The sequence below is a fragment of the Argentina silus genome, assembly GCF_951799395.1.
Source record: "Argentina silus genome assembly, chromosome: 17".
Taxonomy (NCBI): domain Eukaryota; kingdom Metazoa; phylum Chordata; class Actinopteri; order Argentiniformes; family Argentinidae; genus Argentina; species Argentina silus.
The window spans coordinates 6,939,814-6,962,698 of record NC_139671.1 but is presented as its reverse complement, the minus strand read 5'-3'; the positions used below and the strand labels follow the sequence as shown (position 1 = coordinate 6,962,698).

Sequence of the window (22,885 nt, the reverse complement as noted above, 5' to 3'; positions counted from 1 at the left end):
CTTCGGACATTTGCTCCTTCAGAAAATACATAAATAGATTTAGATAGAGGTTACTATTACAATAATTTCCTTCACTCACTCAACCTAGACCTTTATTGTATTTCTTAGTCTTTCTATACAGTTCATAATTGATTTATTTACTTTATTCATGTTATATATCTTGTCTGGCCTGTTGCCATGCCACCCTGCTGCACTAATCAGTTGTGCTCCACTAACCAGTTGAATGGATATAGCGTGACCACCATAACCCCAATATAATTTGTGATTTCTTGATTGTCAATTTGAGTGTGACTATCTGGGACCCTGCATAGTCCTGGTGAATTTATCAGTTCAGCAAAAATAGATAATTTGCATATTTAAATATATGTGGATACTTGTCTAAAACCATATCATATGGCATATGAGCACACTTGTCTCCCCAAGACTTTTGAACTGTGTCTGCCAAGTTCTCTTTATTACTCACCTGCCCCTGTATATGGACTTTCTTCCTGCGAACACATCATTCACAACGATAGACTTAAAGCCAGTGATACATATTGCACTCATATGATACAGATTTACATTGAATTAACTATTATTTAAGGCAAAATGTCTAACAAACTCAACATATGGAGGATCCACAATCCTTATGACACTGTTCTGATATCAATGACTTAAGATTATCTTAGTAGACATTCTCAGAATGTCATTTGCCCCAGTTTTATTGAAACTAATTTTATTGTTGAGACAGAAAAACTGAATTTACTTTTATACTGTCTTTGAGAAAACTATTCTAAATTCAGGCCAATGCACTACCCCACATCATCTTGGACCCCAGCCACAATCCCTATGACATGTTTCTGATATCAAAGACTTCAAATTCTGTTGGAAGACATTCTCTTGATGTGATTTGACCCCAGTTGTATTGAGACAGGACTGTTTAGCTGGACATAGTCTCTGTCCCTGTAAAAACAGTTGTCATTGTCTATGCATTAACCCATGCCTTATTTGACCCACAGACAGTGTACTTATTTTCTGATATCAAAGACTTCAGATTCTCTAAGTAGAGGGGAGTATACAGTAGAAATGGTGAGGGCAGGTTTCAATCCCTGTCAGTCCAGGGGCACAATGTGGTGAAAGGTGGTGGTGCTACTGCTCCACACTCTGGCACTCACTTGTATTGTTCAGACAGAAATACTTTTATACTGCATCTGAAAAACTATTCTCATTTTAGGCCAATGCACAATCCATTTGATGTTTTTCTGATATCAAACACTTCAGATTATGTTAGTAAACATTTTCAGGATGTGATTTAACCCCAGTTTTATTGAGACAACTTTTGCTGTTTACACAGGAAAGCTGGATTTAGTATGTTACTGTCTCTGAAAATCTGATTCCCATTATAGGCCGATGCACGACCTCCCAGTCAGCAGTAAATTATGGGCGAGATCTGGTCTTGTGGTGACACATATGGCTCAGTGCCGGAAACAGCAAGTAGTATATGGGCCAGACCTGGTCTGAATGTGGTGGGCCAGCCCTGGATGAAAGTTGGCAATTTGCTATGGGCCAGCTCTGCTATGAGCAAAGTGGTCCTGATATATTCCTGTAGTTACTGGGCCATCTTTGGTCTGAGTGTGGTTGACAAGTACTTGGTGACAGTTGGAACTTTGCTCATGGGCCAGCTCTGGTAGGAGGAATGTGGCCCTGATATGTTCCTGTAGTTACTGGGCCACCTTGGTTTACTAGTACTGGGTGAGAGTTGGCATTTTGCTCATTGGCCAGCTCTGAGATATGATGTCTTGCCCTGATATCTTCCTGTAGTTACTGGACCATCTTTGGTCTAAATGTGGGGTAACAGTTGGAACTTTGCTTATGGGCCTGCTCTGGTACTGTATGTGGTCTATGGTTCTCACAAATTACCATTGTTACTAGGCCAGTGTAAGTGTGAATGTAGGGGACTGTTACGACTCCAGATGACAACTCGTCTACGTCTAGGGGCGGTAGAGGAGTCGCAACAAAAAGGTCGTGCATCGGACTTATTGTAGGAATTAAACAGGCACAATCCACAATGTAAACTATATACAATTATTTATTTCCTCAGGGAAAACACAACACAAGACACACGCCAAGGAGAAAAGGGAACTATGAGCGGTGCCAAAGCAAAGAAATCATAAACAAAAGTGATGTCCTAAACTAGTGCAATAGTAAGCTATACTACCGGGGCTATGCTAAAGTGCTATGCTACACTAGGCTAGAACATACATGGGGCGGCACCCACTCCTAACCTGGTGAATTGTAACAGAGATGAGCCTACGTGTTGGAAATGTAAACCCATGGGTCTCTTACCTATTCACCTTACCCCTATGGCGTACATTTAACAGACAGACAAATATTGAGAAAAAAACTATACGTAAACAATGACGTAAGTATACCAAAATAAAACTAAATGTAAACAAGTACGTCGGAGGTTTGGAACAACTAAGCAACAGCGAATCGGCAGCAAACATAAGCTACGGTACAACTGGGTCGACTCCCCAGGGGAAGTCCAGCGGAGCTTTTAAATGACACGGACAGCCCTCTGATTGGTCAGGAATGGTGATGACTGATGGGGACGAATGGCCAATTGCTGACGGACACCTGAATGTAGAGTGACAGGTCAAGGGAAAAACAGAAGGAAACACAAAACACAACAAGGAAACGCACATGTAGGAGTGGGAACGTAACAGGGACCAGTACTGGGTGAGAACTGGCAGTTTGCTTGTTGACCAACTCTGGCTTGAGCTTTTTAGTCCAAAAAGTTACTGTAGTTGCTTGGCCACTTTTGGGATTTGCTAACAAATGCCCAAAAAATTAAGCGACACACAGTTGAGATCTTGTCAGTTGGGCTAAAAATTTAGAATTATGGAACCATAAAAACCGGCAAGCAGAAGCGACACAATCTGAGGTTCTTAACTGAAAGCTGCAGTTTGTCCGTTTTATGCAGATTTTAACAGTTTTAGAGCTTGCCACAGTCAGACTTATTAAAAGATGATGTCAAGATGAAAATAATAGATTTACATAAATGTTCTGTGCGTTTACAAATACACAGACCATTCTGGGAAATGTGGCACACTGACAGACTGTGGCACACTGACAGAATCATCAACCATTATCTGAAGAAATCTAGACTCATCAGTGTGGCCAGGTAAAAAACCCCAAAAACAAATCTGAAATAAACAAACAAAATCTAGTTTTCAGTTATGAATATTCTGTGTTTTTTTAAAGATTTTTTAAGACGTTAACAAATTACTGGACTGATACAACAAAATCTATACATATTTATTTATGAACAAACTAGTAGCACATCCTCCATTTATAGGAGACACCCAATTAGACTCAGTTGTGGCCAATTAAGACACAACACACCTGATGCCCTTCCACTCATTAAGGCAGTATGTAAGCTATGGCCTCAGTGTAATTTGGTGGGAGTTATTTGGTAGGAGGCTGAAGGCTAGGTTGCTTATGCATTTGTTTAGATTGTTGTGATGCTGGTATGCTGGGTAGAGAAGTGACTGCCTTCAAATAAACCCAAAGCTGTAAAAAACAATACTGATAATTAATCAAATAATTACTACACATTCTGGTAACTTTTCAGTCATACATTTGAATAATTGTCACCAGTTCACACAAGGAGGGGTGCTACATCATTTGTGGGGGACAACATTTTTACTGTACACTTACTGTACACTTTTAATTTGGAAATATTTGCGGAAACATAAACACTTAATTGAGCCAGCCAGCAGAGACATTCACATTCGCTAAACCCAAAGTTTCAAACAACTCCCCTCATTCCCCAAACAAAACTAAGACAAGGCTGTAATGTCAAGCAGGACGTTTACTAGGAAAAATCATCTGAATACATGTTGAAAACGCATCTGCACACAAAGGCTTCTGTTGCTTAGGTTGGCTTCCAGCACTGAGAAGAGATAGCAGTAGATAGCTAGACAATGAGTCATACGCCCACAGCAAGAAACTTCCCAAACGTTTTGGAAAAGTAAATTCAAGCAGAAGGGCAGGGTCTTGGTAGGTGCACACACTGTCACAGACTGCCAATGCATCATAAGTAATGATTCAGCAAGGTTATTTAATAACATTTTCAAGGGGAAAAAGCAACATATTGCAACTTTAAGTTAAATAAATACCCAGCACAGCCTGGATTTGACCTGAGTCTCTATATTTTGTGTGATGAGTGTTGTCCCTGGATTGTGTCACTACTGCCCCCCTAAGTGCTCTAACTGTTTGCCTTCCCTTTAATGATACATTTCTGATATTTTTTTTAAAATCTGTTTTTAGGGCATTTCTGCTTTATTGGGATAAAGATAGTAGAGATTGACAGGAAAGATGGGTGAGAGAGAGGAAGGATGACATGCAGGATATGTCAACGGCCGGAATCGAACCAGGGACCTAGCGATGCTATGGTATGCGCCTTAGTGTGCTACGCCACTGAGTGCCCCGCATTTCTGATATTTAATGTTATAATCAGATGGATCACTTATTTGGAAAGTAGTCTTTGGGCCAGGAATGCTGATATTTCCAACTTGGAAACTCGTTGTAGAAAGACAATACCCAAGTTTCACACTTGGAGAGTATCAGAACCAACCAACAGGAAGCTATACGCAAATAACTTTAATTTTACCTCAGAGGTGTCATAAATGCAGCATTATCCATTGGTTTGGATTTGTTTGAGCAAACTACTGCTAACAAATAATTGTAGCCTCCACTAACAAAGAAATGTTCTAGAGGCATTCAACCAAGTTTTAAATTGCACAACCAAATTGCATCAAACTACTTGGTTACATCAAATTAAATACTTAAATATAAATTTTTCGAATTTGTTGTGATTTGGCCACAAATTCTACATTTCCATTGCACATTTTTTGTTAGCAGTGGCTACAACATATGTACAACATTTCAACATATGTATTTTAATGGTAACATTTCTCCTGGCCCATAGATTACTTTCAGGGTAAGGAATTATCTAACTATGATAAAAAAAAAAGTCTAAAAAGTTAAGCTGCATGTAAGAGACCTTTAATGTTTTGGTAAACAGACATCTTCATGTTGTTTGTTGATTGGCAATTGCTTGAGATTAGTTGCATCCTGTGCTAATGGTCGCATTGCAAACATTTTATACAAATTGCACTGTATGGACTTAAAGCAGATATACTGTAGTCATTTATGCTTATGTCATGTTTATGCTTTGGACTTTTTTTACACTTTACATTAAAAGCTGCCGGGTAAATATCAAGGAAAATGTACACAATTAATGTTTTGCTTTGCCTTACAGATGTATTGACTGCTGAACAAAGTACCCAAAATGCATTTATTTTCGACACCTTCTGCATTACACCTTTGCTTTGCATCAGAGCCGGGTTTTGAATAACGCATTGATTTATGTGGATGCCCAACAACTCTTGAGGGTGTCCAACATAGACAATTTTTCAAATCAATGTGTTTGTAATGCGATGAATCTCAAGCAATTGCCAATTTACAGTATGGTAACACAGGCCCTGTAAAATGTGAGGGTAGACTTCTCAACTCCATTATGTAATCATAAATCAAATACATTATATGTAAAAACATATCAATACAATGTTGTAGTATGTAGAGTAATTAGATTGTTACAACACAAATATTAGAGGCAACTTAATTATTGGTGTGTTGTCAAATTGAGTGAATAAACTCACAAATAAACTACACATTTACACCCTCTTATCAGGGTGTTTTAGAAATTGCTATGGTCTTAATGTACCTTTCCATTACTCGTGATATGCTGCTGAATTCCCATTTAAAATGTAAATGTTTAAGTGCTTGTAAGTGTTTAAACAGTACATATATTGGCAATTTTGTTTATATTTTAACCCTCCTGTCTCCTCCAGTTATTAGTGTGTTGTGACATTTTGTGTCTTTAAATAAAATTATTTGATTTGATTTTAATTTCAAAAATTCATCAAACACTGTATGGTATAAATTGTCTTTATTGATACTCTTCACTCCTTAGATCTTGTGCAGTAAAGACAAAGGGAAGTAGGACTCAATAAAGGATTGCATTTTCAATGTTGGTATACAAGTAGTCATAAATACATGCTGAAACATTTACTGAACTGTGTTTACTGAACATTTACTGAAAAGTGTACATTTTTCCTCCCCTAATTGAGCATTTATTTTAACAGATGGTACTGTTTGCTAAACTAAATTTTGTGAGGGCATCTCACTGTTGGAAGGGGAAGGGAAGGTTGATTTCAAGAACTCCTCCACTAACTTTCACGTAAGCTTTGGCCTCCTCGGAAGCCTGCTGCAGAAGACCAGAGACATTGTTGTTCAGCTGGCTCACCACAGACATGACCCCGACCATGACATATTCAATGGCGCTGTTCAGCTGCTCCATGTTGAGAGTGCTAACCTGGTCAAGCACTGCCTTGATCATGATGACAAATTCACGATAGATGAGGTTGATGTTGTTGAAGATGCTATCTAGGACGTCAGACTTTAGGGAGTCTACAAACCACTGAACATTCTCAACAGTGGCCTTCAGGGTCTCACCAAGCTGCTCCAGGCACATGTCAAGGCTCTCCAGACCATTCACCAGATCCAAAACATTGGTAAGGAGATTTTTTAGGGTGTTCCCTAACTTTTCAACAACGACATTGGTGTAGGTCTCCAGGTAGTCAGAGATCATCTGGATGGCCTGCTCTAGCATACTGGCAATACTGCTGGTCAGCTTCTTAAGGACCTCAGGCAGAGTGGTCATCTCCTCAGAGCCAGGCATCTTGAACTGGGTCTCCCTAAGGAACTTGATGGCAGCATCCAAGAAGACCTGGACAGTGTTCTGGTACTGGACAATAACATTCCTGAAGAAGTTCGAGAGCTGGCTCAACTCAAAATCATAGTTGATGCCACTGTTGTAGACCTCTTCGAAGAGGTCGATGATGGAGCTCCTTAGCCTCTCCACATGTCCAGTGATCTGGTACTTGTCAGCAAAGCTGGTCAGGCTGGAGGTGATGGCAGGGAGTCTCTCCTTCAGACCAACGAGCATGTCGTTGGGGGCCTCCATGTTGTAGGAAACCTGCAGGTCCTTGGCAGCGGCTCTGACGATGAAGATGTCAACATCATTCTCAGGGGCAGACTGTTGGAGTAAGAAGAAACACAGTAAGAGCAGTGGTACATAATCCAGAGGACCCCCGCAAGAATGTAACTCAAGCCCCCCCCCACACACAAACAGACCTATTGAGATTTCTTGTGCGCCCACAACACAAAGAGGGATCTACACAACAACCCACCACAGTCTAAAAATCATTAATCAATACCTATAATCAAGAATAAAAAGGATATTAACATTACAGATTATTTTTAAAGCAGTTACACTTTTGTTGTTGTTGTGATGGCCGCAGAGCCTGTCGGCTTGTTGACAGGCTACAATGTTGCATAGGTAGACTGGGTTTGAAAATATGGCTTCTATTCAGGAAGACTGAGGGGGAAAAAAACTGCCACTAGACCTCTGTTTGCATACACTGTAGGTGATTGTCTGGTACTGGGTAGGGACCCTAAACACCCCCCCCCAAACCCCAGATCCCCGCACCCCCTGCCCCCCCCACCTCGCAGGGGCAGCGGGGGTCTCTGGGTCTCTGGGCCAGTGATTAAGACTAAGAAAACAAAAGGTAGAACCATTTCAATATACCTTTACAACTGAAACAGATCTATTGGAATTGTGCATGAGGACATAAAGGTAATTTAAGATTTGAGGGATACTCACAGCATAACGGCTGTAGAGTCTGGCGCTCAGCTGAGATGGGATCCTGCCCTGGAGCTGGAGACCCAAGAACCCAGTGGATGGAGTAGAGATGGAAGCACTGACTCCATCTCTGCGGGCAGCATAGCGGAAGTTCACATCAGTGAAGGTTGGGCTGGTGATGTCCACATTCAGGGTGTGGCGAGAGGCACTGAAAAGTAGAAAACAAACAGTATAAGCATGATTGATATCTTGGTAAAGGTGTGGTAAAGGTTTAGGTAGACAGATGCAGAAAAGGATTTTTTTGATAATTAATAGAATATTTACCTTCCCTCATCTTGGCGCTTCTTCCTGAAATAAAAAAAGTTAAAAATACATAAATATATATATATATATATATATATATAATATATTTATAGTAATACAAATGTAATAATAAATATTATAATAAAAAATAATATACGATATATACTGTATATTAGGGCTGTATAGCTTTATAGATTAATCGAAACAGATTAATCAACTAATGTCAACAAATCAACAAATGTAGTTGACATTTTTTTAATGACAATTAATCAGATTTCTATATATCAGGCCAAGGACAAGAAGTTAAAGATAGAGTGAATGACATGTAGCAAAGTAAACAAGAGTGTTGTACCAAGGAAGCTTAGTTCAAGCAATTAACGCCATCTTGTCTTCAGCTATGGGAATGGGAATGGGAATGGCAATGGCAATTTGCACCTTTGATTTTAATCGACTGAGAGCCCTAATATAATATATATATAGTCCTCATATCAAAAAATATATATTTGATGATCAACATTATAATAATAGGTCTAAATAATGTGTTCAAATAGGTATTATGCATTGCAATAGGGCCTGTACTGTAAAAAGGTGTTACCTCATAGCCTGGGTAAGAACATGCTGAACATCCATGGTCAGGTCAGCGTGGGTCAGGATAATCTTGTCAGTCAGGCTCAGGGCTCCATTCTCAATATTTGCGGTGATGGAAGCTTTTGAAGGAAATTATGATTATTTTAGATAGATTCAATAATAGTATTCCATCAAGTTGCCCCTATATCTGTTTAATAACCCAGAGTAGTTAAATAACTGTAGTTATTTTAGCAACAACATTATATGAACATGCTGTTACTTGGTACAGTAGCATTTCTTTCTAATTTTTTTTCAATAGGGTTGAGCAGTTGGTATAATTAAACAAGTGGACCAAGGACTGTCTGTAATAACACACATTGCTTAACTTCAAATACTATTACATAACAATTACCAAATTACTATGTAACAACATGTTAATTTAATATTGTTACTCAGGTAATTACAGCATTACCAAACAGAGCAACTTTATGCTGTGTTACCAACTATTCAGTTACAGAAAGGTTTTGGTGTTCAGTTTTCTCTTTATTGATAAATAATGTCAGTTTAGAGATTTAGATGACTCACCATCCATGTCATAATCCAGGAAGACAATGACAGATGTAGCAGAAGACTTGAGTGTGACTTTGAAGACAGGGGCTTCACCCTCCACCTCAGCTGCAAGGTTTGTGGTGTACACAGGGGAGGCAATCTTGGCAGTGGCAGAGATCTTCTGCTTGGGGGCTGTCAGCTCGACAACAGTCTTCTCAAAGATGGTAAGGTCACCCAAGCTGCTTGGCTGAGACATGTCGATCTCAACATCAGCAGTCAGCAATGACATTGGTGCAAAGTCAATGGTGGCCTGGGCTACGTGCTTTCCATTGGTGGTGAAGGTCAACAAGTTGGCCTCATTGTTGCTGGTGAATTTCAGCACTGCATACACACGGCTCAGGGATGCCTCTACAGCCAGGTTCTCATCCACATCCAACTCAAGGACCTTGGTCTCATCATTGCTGAGTTTGGCATTGGCAATGATCTTGGAGGTGGAGCGGAGGCCATCAGCATTCAGGTAAATGTTGGCCTCATTGTCCAGGGCTCCCAACACAGCATTAACTTCCAGGAATGTGCTGTCAATGTTTCCCTTGGTGGTTGACTCCACAGAGATGTACTCAAGGGTTCCCTCAAGCTTCAGGCTGTGGTCAGCCTCTGCCTTGCCAACAGCTTTGAATAGGGGCAGGTTGAAATCACCCTTTAGTTTAAAGGTAGAGTCAACATTTGCCTTGGTCTTGGTGTCTGCAATCAGTTGCTGGTTAATCTCCAGGTAGAGGATAGGCAGGTCAATCTTTGCAACGGTTGCCACAGATACAACAACTTCATCAATGTTAAGGCTGATGGTGCTGTCATGGGTTCCCTCAATGTGGGGGTTCTCCAGGGACAGAGCAGTGGCCAGTTTAAGCCCTCTCTTGGTTGTCAGGCTGGTGGTGCCAGCAAGCTTGGCCTGCAGCTCTTCAAACACAGAGACTGTGGTAGCTCCCAGGCGCAATACCAGGTCATCCTCACCATAGAGACCAGCATTAGCATTCAGATTGAAGATGGCAGACTTGAAGGAGAGCTCTGTGATCAGGTTACCCAAAGAGGGAATGCCTAGCAGACCCAGATTGGAGGCATAGTTGCTCTTCTGGTACAGGATCTTGGCATCCACATCAACAGACTGCTCAGTGGTGGTCAAGAGGTTTTTCAAGCCAGTGTGCTCATACAGGTTTATCTCGCTGATGGCAGGGGTGCGCAGGTTAATGAAGGGCAGATTGATTTCAGGGATGCTAATGAGTACATTCAGGAATTCAAGATCAGCATGACCGTCCACAGCAGCATAGATGCCGGCTTCCTTATCGTTGTTGTCAATGGTGAAGTTGTACTGGTATTTGTACTGGTTGAAGCGAGCAAGAGCCACAGTGTTGATATGTTGAGCATCAGGCTTGAAGGTAGCTGAATAGTCATTCTGGAGATCAATCTTGGCAATTACAGCGTCATTAAAGGAAAGTTTTGTGTTACCCTTATTCTGGAAGTCAAACACAACCTCAATGGGACGAATCACCAGATTGATGGAGTTGGACAGGACTCCACTGACAAACTCTGTGTCATGGGTTGCCTTCAGCTCAACCTTCAAATCACCCATGTCAGCTTTTCCAGATGCCACCACAAGGCTGTTCTTAATTGTTGGACCCTCAGCCTCAGAGCGGGCATCAAATTTGAAGTGGCTGAGGATGACACCATCAGCATTCATGCTCTGCTTTATCGTCAGAAAAGGAGAGTCTGTGTCACCGGAGAATGTCAGATCGGCAGTTTGAGGACTGATGGAGAACTGCATGTCGCTCTTGTGGATCCACTGATCAGTGTTTACCTTGCCTTCATTTCCAACGATCAGAGTGATTTTGGTGCCCTCCAGACGGGTAATAACCTTCTGGGTCAGAGAGGCTTCATTGCTGAGGCCTACAATGTCTATATTGTGGTTGTAGGTGGTGTCCATAGAGGCAGACATTCCTCCCTCCATTGCCAAGAAAGCAGTGTTCACAAGTTCAGCATTGTAGGGTGAAGTGGTGGCCTTGACTGTGGTCTTAGCTGAGGCCTGGGCTGAGATGCCATAGAGGGTCACTGATGCCTGGTGTTCAACTGCAAGTGCAGAGTGGGTGAACTTCAGGGTCTCTACAACAATCACACGTTTCATCTTTGGAATAGCAACACGAGCAGTGGAGTCTAGGTTGTAGTTGAGGATCTCAAAACTGGTGGATGTGCCCTGGGACGTCAGGAAAACAGTGAACTGAGGAATCATCTTCTTTTCTGTAGAGTTCTGGAGCTCAGCGGAGGTCCTATGGCTGTAGATGGGGGTGCTGACTTTGACCTCAGCATAGAGCTTGCCAAAGCTTGGGACCATGATCTCACTGGGGATGTTGGGCAGCGTGAACTCTGGAATCTGGAGGGTTGGGATCTCCAGGAGCTTTTCAACGGCAATCTTAGGGAGGGCTGGGAAGGAGATTTCTGGAAGGGTTATCTCGGGCAGGGTAATCTCAGGCAGGGTAGGTAGGTAGTTCATGGTAAGGTCTCCAAAGAAGACCTCCAGATCAATAATCTGAACCTCAAAGCCTATGGTAATGAAATCAATGATCTCTATAATTCTCTGCTTTAGATCTTCAAAAGAAATGGTGGTGGCTGGTACACTGTGGAAACCCAGGAGGGTGAACTCAGGGATATTCAGCTCTGTAGGGATTTCAATCTCCTGAAGCTTGTCCAGGCTGATCTTCATGGCTGGAATGACCACTTCAGTGAGAGGGATGGTGAATGAAGGGAAATCTAGTTCAGCTGTCTCCAGTCCATTAAGAACTCCCTGAATGATCTGCTTAATTTCCAGGAGAATTTGATGGTCGCAGAAATCCTCAACCAAGTTACTAATGAAGGTGATGGCTTTGGTGTAGTATTCGCTCACCTGCTGTAGGTAGGAAATTATTTCACCTCTGAGGTCCATATCAGTGATTCTCTGTTTCAGGTTCTCAGAGATTACCTTAAGGTCATTGAAGATGGCATGGTCAATGACGTCCTTAAGTGTTTTGATCATGTCAGCAACCTTGACTTCCCTCAGATGTTCAATAAAGTTAACTGCTGATGACACAACAAAGTTGACAAACTCTCTTGAAGCCTCCAGCTTCTGCGGGATCTCCAGTGCCTTGATCAGCTCGTTCACATAAACGGTGTATTCACTGATCATCTGGTTGGCCTCATCCACATAGGCATTATAATCAAATGACTTAACCTTCTGGACAACAGAATCAAGATATTCATTCAAATGAACAATCACATTTTTGATCTCAGTAGCTTTCAGGTAATTGATGGCTTCTTCTAGCATATGCATGAATTTGGCTGGAATATTGATGGGTTTCAGATTGTTAGCTACCACCTGAATGGTTTCATCAATTTTGAAGAGCTTAATGAGCTCCACGACCTTTTCCAGGACTGCTTCAATTTTCTTGTCTACCTCATACTTGACAATCAGCTCTCTCAGCTTTCCGTGGAGGGCATTCAACCTTCCAATGATGTCAAATTCCTGTATCACTTCCTTAACAGACTCAACAAGCTTGCTGACCATTTCAGTTGGAATCTGAGCCATCAGCTCCTCAATAAAGGCTTCCACGTTGATGGAGGAAATATAGCTCCTCAGATCCTGAACAAATTTGGTTCTGTCAAAGCTCTCAATGAACTGCTTCAATTCAGAAACTGCCTGCTCAAGTTTAGCCTTGATCTCATACTGGGCATCAATGTCGTTCAGGATTTCAATGCTACTGTCCTTCAGTTGCTGCAAGTCAAGCTGCTTGATGAGCTCTTCGATGGCATCAATGACAGCGACGAGCATAGAACTGATGTGAAATTTTTCATTAATGGCACTCAGCTTCTCAATTACAGTTTCAGACAGGGTGCCACTCACAATGATCTCCTTCATAATATCAACAATGTCCTGGATGCGGGATGCAATTTCTGTCACCAGTTTTTCCAAAGCAGCCCTAAGGTTCACCAGGCTGGCTTCCAGGTCTTCCACAGTGATAGCATACTCTTGGGTGAGGGCAATTAGGTCCTGCTTCAGCTGGACAGCCTTGCCTTCCAGATTCAGGCTGACAACAAAGTCACTCACTTCCTGGGGCAGAGCATCAAGCTTGGCCTTGATTTCTTCACTGTTAATGTAATTCTGCACTGACTCTGCCGTGCTAACAACAGCAATTTTTATATTTTCCAGGATGACAGGAAGGGTTTCAATCAATGGCAGCTGAATCATGTGACTATCAGTGTTTTTGTCATACTTCAGGAATGCAGAAACAGTGAATTCCTGGTTTTCATTGGCAACTGTGTTCAGGAGGTCAGTGAGGAGGGTACCAGACACCTCCAGTCCAAGCCTCTCGGCATTGTTGTATGCATTCACTTCCTGATTGTGGGCATGGTTGTTCACCTTGGACTTCATCCTAAGTGTGGCCTTCTGCTCCTGGGGAGTCACAAGTGTGTCTATCTTGTTGTCAACTGTGGTCTCTAATGAGAAGCCATTATCCAGCTTCTGGGCGATGGAGGCTCTGCATTCATGTGAGCTGGCGAAAGCCAGGGGCTGTGCTTTCAGGAGGAATTTTGTGTAGACCTGAGCACTTTGCTTTCCATAGAGATTCAAATCACCATCAGCATTGACGATGGCATCAAGATTGAAGTCAAATGGAATGACGCTGGCACGGATGGTGTGGTCAAAACGGAAAGGCTGGGAGTTGAAGCGGACATCATTTTGGATCCTGGCAGCAAGACCAACAACCTCAAGCTCAGTGTTGTGGCTCATGTGAGCTCCAAAGAGTTTTCCTGTGGTGCTACACTTAGCGTTAGCGGTTAGGTCAGCATAGTTGATCTCGTATGTGTGCTTGATCTCTTCTTCACCATAGCCGGCCTTAAGGCTGCCAGTCAGGTCGACCTTGTAGAGCTCTGCTTTCAGCTGAGCTTCATTGACAAGATTGATCGCCAGAAGTTTCAGGTCATTATTCACATTTGCAGAGGCAGAGTAGGGCTCCAGGTCAATGGTGATGTCATGAGTATATGTGGTGCTCTCGGTGACAATAGCCTCAGCCTTTGAATTGAAGGCAAGAGTATAGAGAGTGATGGTCAGAGAATTTGCATTCTCAACTTTCATGTCTTGGAATGCACTCTTGGTCTCGATGGACAGTGTAGCTTTGGAGGCATCAAGTCCAGCATTGAAGGTGTTCTCCACGGTCAGGGGGCCCTGCAGGGTGGTTTTTGCGCTTGTGGCCAGGCCATCCTTGTTCATTGTCAGGGTAGCCTTGTGTGCAGCTTCATTCTCAAGCAGCTTCACACTGGCATCACTGTTCACAGCTAGGCCATTGACATCCAAAGAGGCAGTGAGCAGAGAGTAAATGCGATTCTCAGATTGGTCAGCATTGGTCTCCATCTTGAGAGTGACTGCACCAGCACCAGCTGAGGCTTCAGCCTGGTTGTGGAACTTCATGCCAAGGGCAAGAGCATTGGTTTCACATTTCAGGGACAGCTGATTTTCTTTGAAGGCAAGTTCAGCAGCCTGGGTCAGGCGGTCATCGTATGCATTGGTGTTGGACACAACAGACAGCTCACCATTGGCAAAGGATGCAGCGATGGTATTCTGGCCCTCAAGAAGGGTTGATTCAATTTTCAGGGTAGAATCAATTTTTGCCTCAGACCTGACTGGGAAGATGGCGAAAGACTGGGTAGCGAAGGTGTTGCCATAGATAAGTCCAGTGGTGGCTTTTACCTCCAAGTAGCTATCACCAGAGATTTCTTCAGGGTGGACATCAACTTGGCCAGTGTGCTCCAGAGCTGCATTCAGGCCCAGAGGGCTTATTGCCTCGATCTTGCTGCTGGATTTTACATTGATCTTGTTGGTGATAGTTCCAACTTCCATGATGCTAATGCTGGCATCAATAAGCTTGTGGCTCACAGAGGTCTTCACATGGGCCTTGATGGAATCAGCAGGAGTGCTGGCAAGCAATCCAGAGCCTATTTACAAGTGAAGAGAAAAATAATTCATTTTAACATATCTGCATAAATACCAGATTATGAATTTTATATTAATTAAAATAAAAGAATGAGATGTTTGCATGTGAGGTTGTACCTTTAATCTTGATGGAAAGGATGTCCAGAGGAGAGGTGCCAACCACTTCAAACTTGGCTGAGTAGCTTGGTGTCTCAACAGCATCTTTGCCAGCAGACACTGAGGCCTCCAAGTTGTAGAGGTTGCTGTCCACCTTAGTGGAAATCTCAGCTTTTCCGAAGAGGGGCACAGACACAGCAAGGGTCTCAGGAACAAAAAGCTCAGGGATGGGGATCTGAATGGAGGCAATCTCCAGGCCAAGCAGGGGCACAACCAGGTGTGGGGTGGTCAGGGCAGCTGGGAAGTTCAGGTCCTCAGATGATTTTCCCCCAAGAGGAAGAGGGATGGCGATGAGGAGACGTTCATTGTTGAAGTAGTAAGCAGCTGCGGCCTCACTGTTCAGGAAAATTATATTTCCGGATTAATTAATTAGAAATGCTTCTCAAATAATTGGCAATGAGGGTAACGATAATTCTTTATTGATTAAGGTTACTTACGCATTCAGGAAGAGCTTCTCAGGAAGAGTAATGTCGGGCATCTCTGGGACTCTCAGGTTCTGCACATATGGAATATCAGCAGCGTATTGCTCGAGGTAGTTGTTGGTTACCTGAAGTAAAACCAATTATTGTCATAAATTCAGTAAAAAAAGAAACAAACCAGTAATTAATTGATTCAAGTTATACAATAATAGCAAACTGATTAAATTAAAGTTGCATATTACCTCCACAGACTTGGTGAGGATATGGCGGACTTTCATGTCAGTCTGGCCCAACTGCAGATCAAGAACATCGTTGATGATCTTTTCGATTGCCTCAGCATGAGGGAGGATGTTTTGGATCTCAGAGTTGATGTCAGACTTGATCTCAGCCTCAATTTTGCTGTCATCTAGAAAATCATAGAATTTAAAAAAATATGGTGAGAACTTGTATAAGACATCCATGGATAATTGACAAACACATCTTTAGAAATGCATAGTTAAACAGTGTTGCTAAATATAAGCCAAACAATGAATCTATCTTTGCACAAAAAGTGAGAGAACATCAAAAACATCCATACCATATTTCAGGGTGATCTTTTGCACTGAGGTGGTCTCTGGGAGCTTGATGTCACTCTCAAGTTCAAGTTCCAGTTCCTCACCACGCTTCAAGTTGGCTGTGACTGTGGCGTCAGCCTTGAGTGAAGGGACGAGCAGCTGGACCTGCAGCATAGCATCCCTCATGGCTGCAATCCTATTTAACCATGAGGAAGGGTGATAAGTGTGCAGTAGAAAACTATAAAGAATAAAGAAATATGAGGAATAGCAATTTCAACTTACTTAGCACGACCAACCAGGGACAGCTGAGGGATGTTCTTGTTGATGAGGTCAATGGAGATGGAGTGGGTTCCTTTGCCCTTAGTGTTGCCATCGACAACACCCAGTCTCAGTCCGGCCTCCAGGTCATAGTCAGGGATCTGGATGTCAGCGGTGATGGTGTGCTTCCTCCTGTTGTACTTCACGGATGCTGTGGCCTCAGTGGGTTCAGCACCTGTGTCCATGTTAAAAAGAAAAAGTTTAGTCACCAAGAAAAAAGGAGAAAAAAATGATGGTAAAATAATTGTAGCACTTTATAACATGAATTTACAAATTAAGTCTTTACCTTCAGCCTTCAGGACCAACATTACCATGTCAACCTTCTGGCGGCCTTCTTCGCCCTCCCTTAAGAGTTCGTAGCCGACGGTGGCAGTATATTCAGAGACCTCACCAGTGGGATGGAGTTCCACAGCAAGCCTAAAGAAATGTTTTGTTGTCATTAGTTTAAGTATAAAGATGATTTCTCTTTGAATTAGTATATGTGCTCAGTAGCTCTACCGCTTACTTGCTGTCTCCGGTGAAGGGGAAGTAGGGGGCATCATTATGGGAGCTAGCATCAGTGTACTGCAGGGTGGTGCAGTACTTCATGCCAGCAAAGACAGGGGTGCACTCAGACACATCAACTCGGTCCTCTACCAGTGGGGGGATGGTCTTCACTTCAGCAGAAGTCACTGCTACCAGGGAGTTGCTGTATTTCAGGTAGAAGAAAGAAACGTGAACGGCTGTGAAAGGTAAATGTTGATTATTATTTAGTATTATCTGCATTTATATTCTAAAATTCTTACGTGATGCTGATGAGCTTGGTAGGGCCTTGGGGAGCAGGGATGGTCAGCTTGACCTGGTTGTCAACCATGGCGACCTTAGCACTGAGTCCGCTCTCGTGGTACAGGCTGGTGTGCATCTCCAGTCCAGACAGGACGTACTCAGGGATGTGGGAGCCAACACGGGTCACAAACTCAATTCCAGCAGAGGGCATGAAGGAGACCTCGCTCTGTAGGAAAGAGATCAGGCACAATGAGTTATACATAGAATAACATTTGTTTTCATGTAAAAGAGTATGGTAAGTAAATTGATCTTTCTAAATGAATAGAATAGTTTACCATGTCAGGTGCAATGTGAAGTCCTCCCTTGATACCAGGGGTGAAGGTACCAGACAGGGCAATCTTCAGAGGAACACCAGTGGCAGTTGGCAGGAAGAATTCGTTGTCCATGAAGATGTAATGGGCGAATACTTCATTGTCAGCCTTCGTCATCAATCCTTTCATCAGCTGTAGAACATGAAGATTTCATAAAAAAAGCATTTTAAAAAGATGGAGATGTAACACATTTCTCTAATGCATATGATTTTTGCAATGTAAAGTAGCGTCATTATAAAATAATATAATTTACAACTGTGATGATATAGTGTTGAGTTTGTGTGTGTCCTTGTACATACATCAGTGGGGAACATCTTGAGCAAGTTGTCAATCATCAAAGCAGCAGAGTAGGCCATCTCCTCCATCTCCTTGGTCTTAAGGTATCCAAGCTCATTTCCCAGCAGTCTCAGGTAAACCATGGCCTCAGGGGACTCCTGGGCCTTCAGATCCCTCACCAGTTTGTTAAATTTGCGTCCAATTTCCCTCACAATGTCCTTGGAAACCTAGAGAAATATCAGTCCAAGGGGAAGTTAGTCATGTCTAATTCAACGTTTGCAATGATTGAATATTTGGTATGAAAACAGGAACAAGAGAGCATCATTTTGAATACCTGTCTCTTCTTTCTGTCATTATTCAGAGAAGGCGCTATGTTCTTCAGGATATCGATCCGGGGCATGTTGTCATAAACAAAGAACATGGTCTGTAACACTGTATCAGGGAAGAATCCATTAACTCCGAACAAGGCGTCAACAGTTGGCTCAAATCCTTTGCCCTCCATGCCAACCTTAAAAGTGAAAATAATTTACACGGTCAAATTTACAGAAAAGTACATTTTGAAATTTGAAATTTGAAAAAAAGTTGAAATGCGTGATTTCTTAAAAAATAAGATTTTTTACCTCCACTATGTCAACATCATAGCCGAAGGCCTTCAGGGTCATCTCCAACATGACTTCTTTGGGCAGGTAGCTGGCACCCTCAAAGATCATGTTTCCTTCTACAGATCCAATCTTGTAGTTGCGGGAGAACTTGGTGGGGTCCATGACGGTTCCAACCTCATTGCCCTGCAGGGCATCAAGAATCTTCTGTTTCAGCCTGTAAGAGGAGGAAGGATTAATGCAAATGTGATTTATATGATGATGAAGGGACAATTGAAAGAGGAATTCTATTTATGTTAGCTGAGGCATTGAAAAGTTGATGTATAATTACATCAACTTTTTACATTAATGTTATACATACTCGTTGGTCTTAGGATCAGTGGAGGCCAGGATGTTGGTCAAGTGGGAGATGACAAAGCTCTTGGCCTGCTGGTTTTCCTCGATAGGCAGGGCAGCGGCCAGCTGAGCCAGTTCACTTGGCTGGGGGTCCTTCATCAGCACCAGGTAGGCAGCAACACGCTTCTGCAGGGGGCTAGCACCGTCCAAAAGGACCTGCATGAGCACCTCTCTGCCCTGTGACAAATAAAACATATTAGCCTATTAAGTATTTACAATATAGTAAACGAAATGAAAAGATGTGGTTTTCCATTGTTGTTTTCAAGCTAATAGTTTATATTTTGGCTAACCTCCTCAGGGACAGGGGTCTGTCTGTAGGCCTGGATGGCAGCCTCCTGGACAGCCAGGGAGGTTTCAGGCTGGTTCACACACTGGATCACAGCAGACTTCAGGGCAGGGCTGGCGGCTCCCATGGCTGCGGCCATGTTACCAATAACCTGGAGAACAGAAAGCAGTAAATGTTATTGCCTCTGATTCAACTATTTTGAGTACTCAGAGTTCAGAGAGTAGTTGGTAGTTGGGATTGATGGTACACTCACCCTCAGGGTCATGAAGGTCTGTTCATTGTCTCCGGTGCAGTCACCCAGCTGGGCAGCCATGAACTCAGCAACAGCATGGATCTCAGGGGTCACTTTGCCCTTAGCCTTGTAGAACCTGATGAGAAACACAATGTAAAATATCTTAAACATTACAGACAATACATTCTAATCACAAAATGAATTATATTAGAGGTCCTTAAAGAAAATAAATGGTCACTATAAGTGCTCACTCACCTCTTGACAGCATTGCTCAGGGCATACATGATGGGCCTGCTCTGCTTGTACTGAGCCATAGCCAGGATGTCTTTGATCAGGAGAGCAGAGGGGTTGGGCAGCAGTCCCATGGCGAACACTGTAGCATCAACCTCAATGGCAGAGTTGTCGAAGGTCCTGAGGATCTGCATGATAGCGCTGCTGCACTCTGGGGTGCCGCACTGGGCCAGAACCTGGTAGGTCAGGGGTCCGGACACTTCCAGGGCCTCGGGGACAGCAGGGCTCAGGGTCTCAGCCTTCATTCCACGGACCATGCTCACAAGCTTCTGGAAAAGGTGGGCCCTCTTCTCACCATTGTTGGACTGAGACAGAGTGGCCAGTTCCCTCAGGACAGCCAGAGCAGCATCCTTGTCCTGAACAACACTCTTGTCCTCAGCAGCCTCCATGGGCAGACCCACAAGGTTGGCCTCATCTGGAAACAGACAATACGCAGGGTTTGAATAATGTATGGGTTGAAACTTCATACTGTACATTTAGAAGATGTGTAATATTTTCTGTTAATGTTCAATGACAATCATCCAAATAACTATGAGACAGTTGAGGTGATGCCTACTGAAGTCGAAGACTCTCTCGTTATAGGTGGAAACCTCCAGCAGAGTCAGAGACTGCATGCCAACATTGGTAACTCCATATTCTCCCCTGTGGAAAGTCAAATATATAGTGAAGATCTATTTCACATGTCTGATCGTACAGGCATAACATGGAACATGGATGATTGGAAAAGAGCATTATAATATTTCACTCACTTGTGAGAGAAAGGCACCAGGATGTGGGTCTCAGTGCAGGCACCAGAGGTCATGTGCATGTCCTGATTGTCAAACCTGTAGTTGCAGGTCTGGGAGCTCCTGATCAGCTGGGCAAGAGGGTAGTGCTGTAGGGGTAGAGTGGGGGGATAGTTATTGTGACGGTTTTTATAGTCGGTATTGAGTGGGTGTCATATATATGCAATGTTATATCACAAGATGCGTATTCCAATCTAAGCTGCACCCTGGAACTCTTACCATGCCAGAGATGAGGGCCAGGGGGCTGGTGTGGTCTCTCTGGGGGACGAAGTGGTCACATTTGGACAGGTCCCTGGTGAGGGTGACGTCAGTGGCGATGTCCTCCCTGTTGTTGACAGAGTAACCAGTCTTGCACATGCCGTGGATGGTGGGCTGAAGGGAGGTATCATAAGAGATGTAAACAATTGTTAGCATACTCTGACCAATGTTAAATGTCATAAAAGGGTGCTACTAATAGAACCAGTAGTGTTTGCATGTTAGATATTATTCAGTAAAATGCTTTAATGGAGGAAGATACTACAGGTTAATGTGAGTGGTGTTTTTTTGCAGATTGATGTACCATTTTCTTGTTCTTATGCTCGTCCACCAGAGGCACGGCAAGGGCGGAGACGATACCCCTCTTGATGTTCAGGATGGTCATGGTCTCATCCTCCTCAGGGTACAGTTTCACATCGTACACTCCCTCAACCACAACCTTCAGAGGATATCTGATCAAGGAGAGAGAGAGACCAGAGGTTTTTTTACCAGCTCATTTCATTAATGTATTTCTAAAAATATATTAGCATGTAGCTGTACAGTAGAAGAGAGAATTATGTACTGGTATGACTGAGGAGGCCCACAGAAAGGAGAGGGAGGTTTTAAACATACAGTATGGGATAATGGGACATTGTGACAGGGATACTTACTTCTCCATGGCAGCAGCAAAGGCATCAGAGCCAGGGGCAGGTCCAAACACAGGGTTTCCCTCTGTGTCCATATCGACCACCTCACTCAGGCTACAGCCTGTGGTGCGCAGGATGTAGCTGCAAGTCTGAGGGACTTCGATCTCGACCTGCAGGGAGAAGCACAGAGTTTAGAGGACTGTTTTTTGCAGCAATGGGTCACTTCAGTCAATATTGATTGACTGAGCTGAAGTATGACACCAGGGATGTGGTTGTACAATAATTAAGCAATAATGCCAGAGAGGCCATGATTTATCATCAATATTGTCACGGGTGGGGGGAGTTGTTAGGCACTACGCACAGCAGAGTCCGGCAAATCCCTACCAAATGACAATATTTATGGTAAATCATGACAAAAAAATATCGGCGAAGGAATATCATAATAGGCGATTTAACTGTGACATTATCGTCATTAAATTATGTCTCTGAAAGCGTCTCTGCCAATCACAATGCTTGTTTTCATCAATCCGTTGTATAAAACATAAACTCTGATCATAGTCCGGCACCACTAAAAATGACAACCGTAGTTCTAATGACACCCACCTTGCAAGAGGCCTTAGGCCCATTCTTGAGTTGGGAAGCTCCTTCTATGGCATTTAGGGACTCAGCGTCATACTGGTATTCATACTTATGCAGGGTCTTGTACCTCTTGGCCACTAAGGGTAGAACAAATATATCTTTGAAGGGCGTTGAAATGAAGTGAAATAATCAACTCATTATTTTGATTTGTTTACTACAATTAGGTGGGAAACAGAACTACTGATTGTGGGAACATTTACAAACACAGCTCACTTGGAATTAGGCTTTTTAAGGATCTACAGATGGCTATTCAAATTCAAATTGATGTTACAGCTAAAACAAATGGTTTATGTTATGTAACTTACACAAGCATGTTGGTTGTTCTTCTTGAGCATCTGTGAAGAAGTAATGCATAAAGTATTTCATTTTCTGTTCAAATGTGATTGACACGTTGTCTTCCGTGTCAAAATATCATGGTATCATAAAACATGACTTTTAATCTTTCTAAAAGGATACAATTAACCCTTTCTAAAGACAAATCAACTACTGCTACAGGGAACAGTCAGAGAGGTACTTACAGACCAAGGCAAGTGTACTCAAAAGCAGCAAAAGATAGAGCTCCCCCATGATGGGTTCGTTGAAGCTCTCTCCTTAGGTTTGCGAGTACTCAATCGAGACTGATTCCTCAACCACAGCACAGGGCATTTATACCTCTCAGCAGAGCCCATAGGAAGGGGAGGTTGGAGCTTCAGACAGTACTCTCCCAGCTCCAAAGTCCATCCCTCCCACCAGTGTGGAGGG

At 42.9% G+C, this 22,885-nt stretch overlaps 1 protein-coding gene across 1 annotated transcript; it reads right to left on the bottom strand.

Annotated features, from left to right (window-relative positions):
* Positions 1-6,229: 6,229 nt before the first annotated feature.
* On the bottom strand, positions 6,230-22,711 carry LOC310818048 (apolipoprotein B-100-like; the record flags this gene model as incomplete). The annotated part of the gene is made up of 28 exons (XM_083688806.1): positions 6,230-7,144; positions 7,772-7,958; positions 8,075-8,098; positions 8,649-8,760; positions 9,206-15,178; positions 15,294-15,667; positions 15,770-15,879; positions 15,994-16,157; positions 16,329-16,501; positions 16,588-16,798; positions 16,910-17,040; positions 17,129-17,311; positions 17,409-17,614; positions 17,724-17,891; positions 18,059-18,262; positions 18,370-18,543; positions 18,656-18,851; positions 18,996-19,207; positions 19,321-19,467; positions 19,570-19,684; positions 19,804-20,254; positions 20,396-20,481; positions 20,589-20,713; positions 20,844-20,996; positions 21,184-21,331; positions 21,530-21,675; positions 22,109-22,221; positions 22,663-22,711. 28 exons carry the CDS (start codon positions 22,709-22,711, stop codon positions 6,230-6,232), a joined length of 11,250 nt encoding a protein of 3,749 aa, XP_083544932.1.
* Positions 22,712-22,885: the final 174 nt, after the last annotated feature.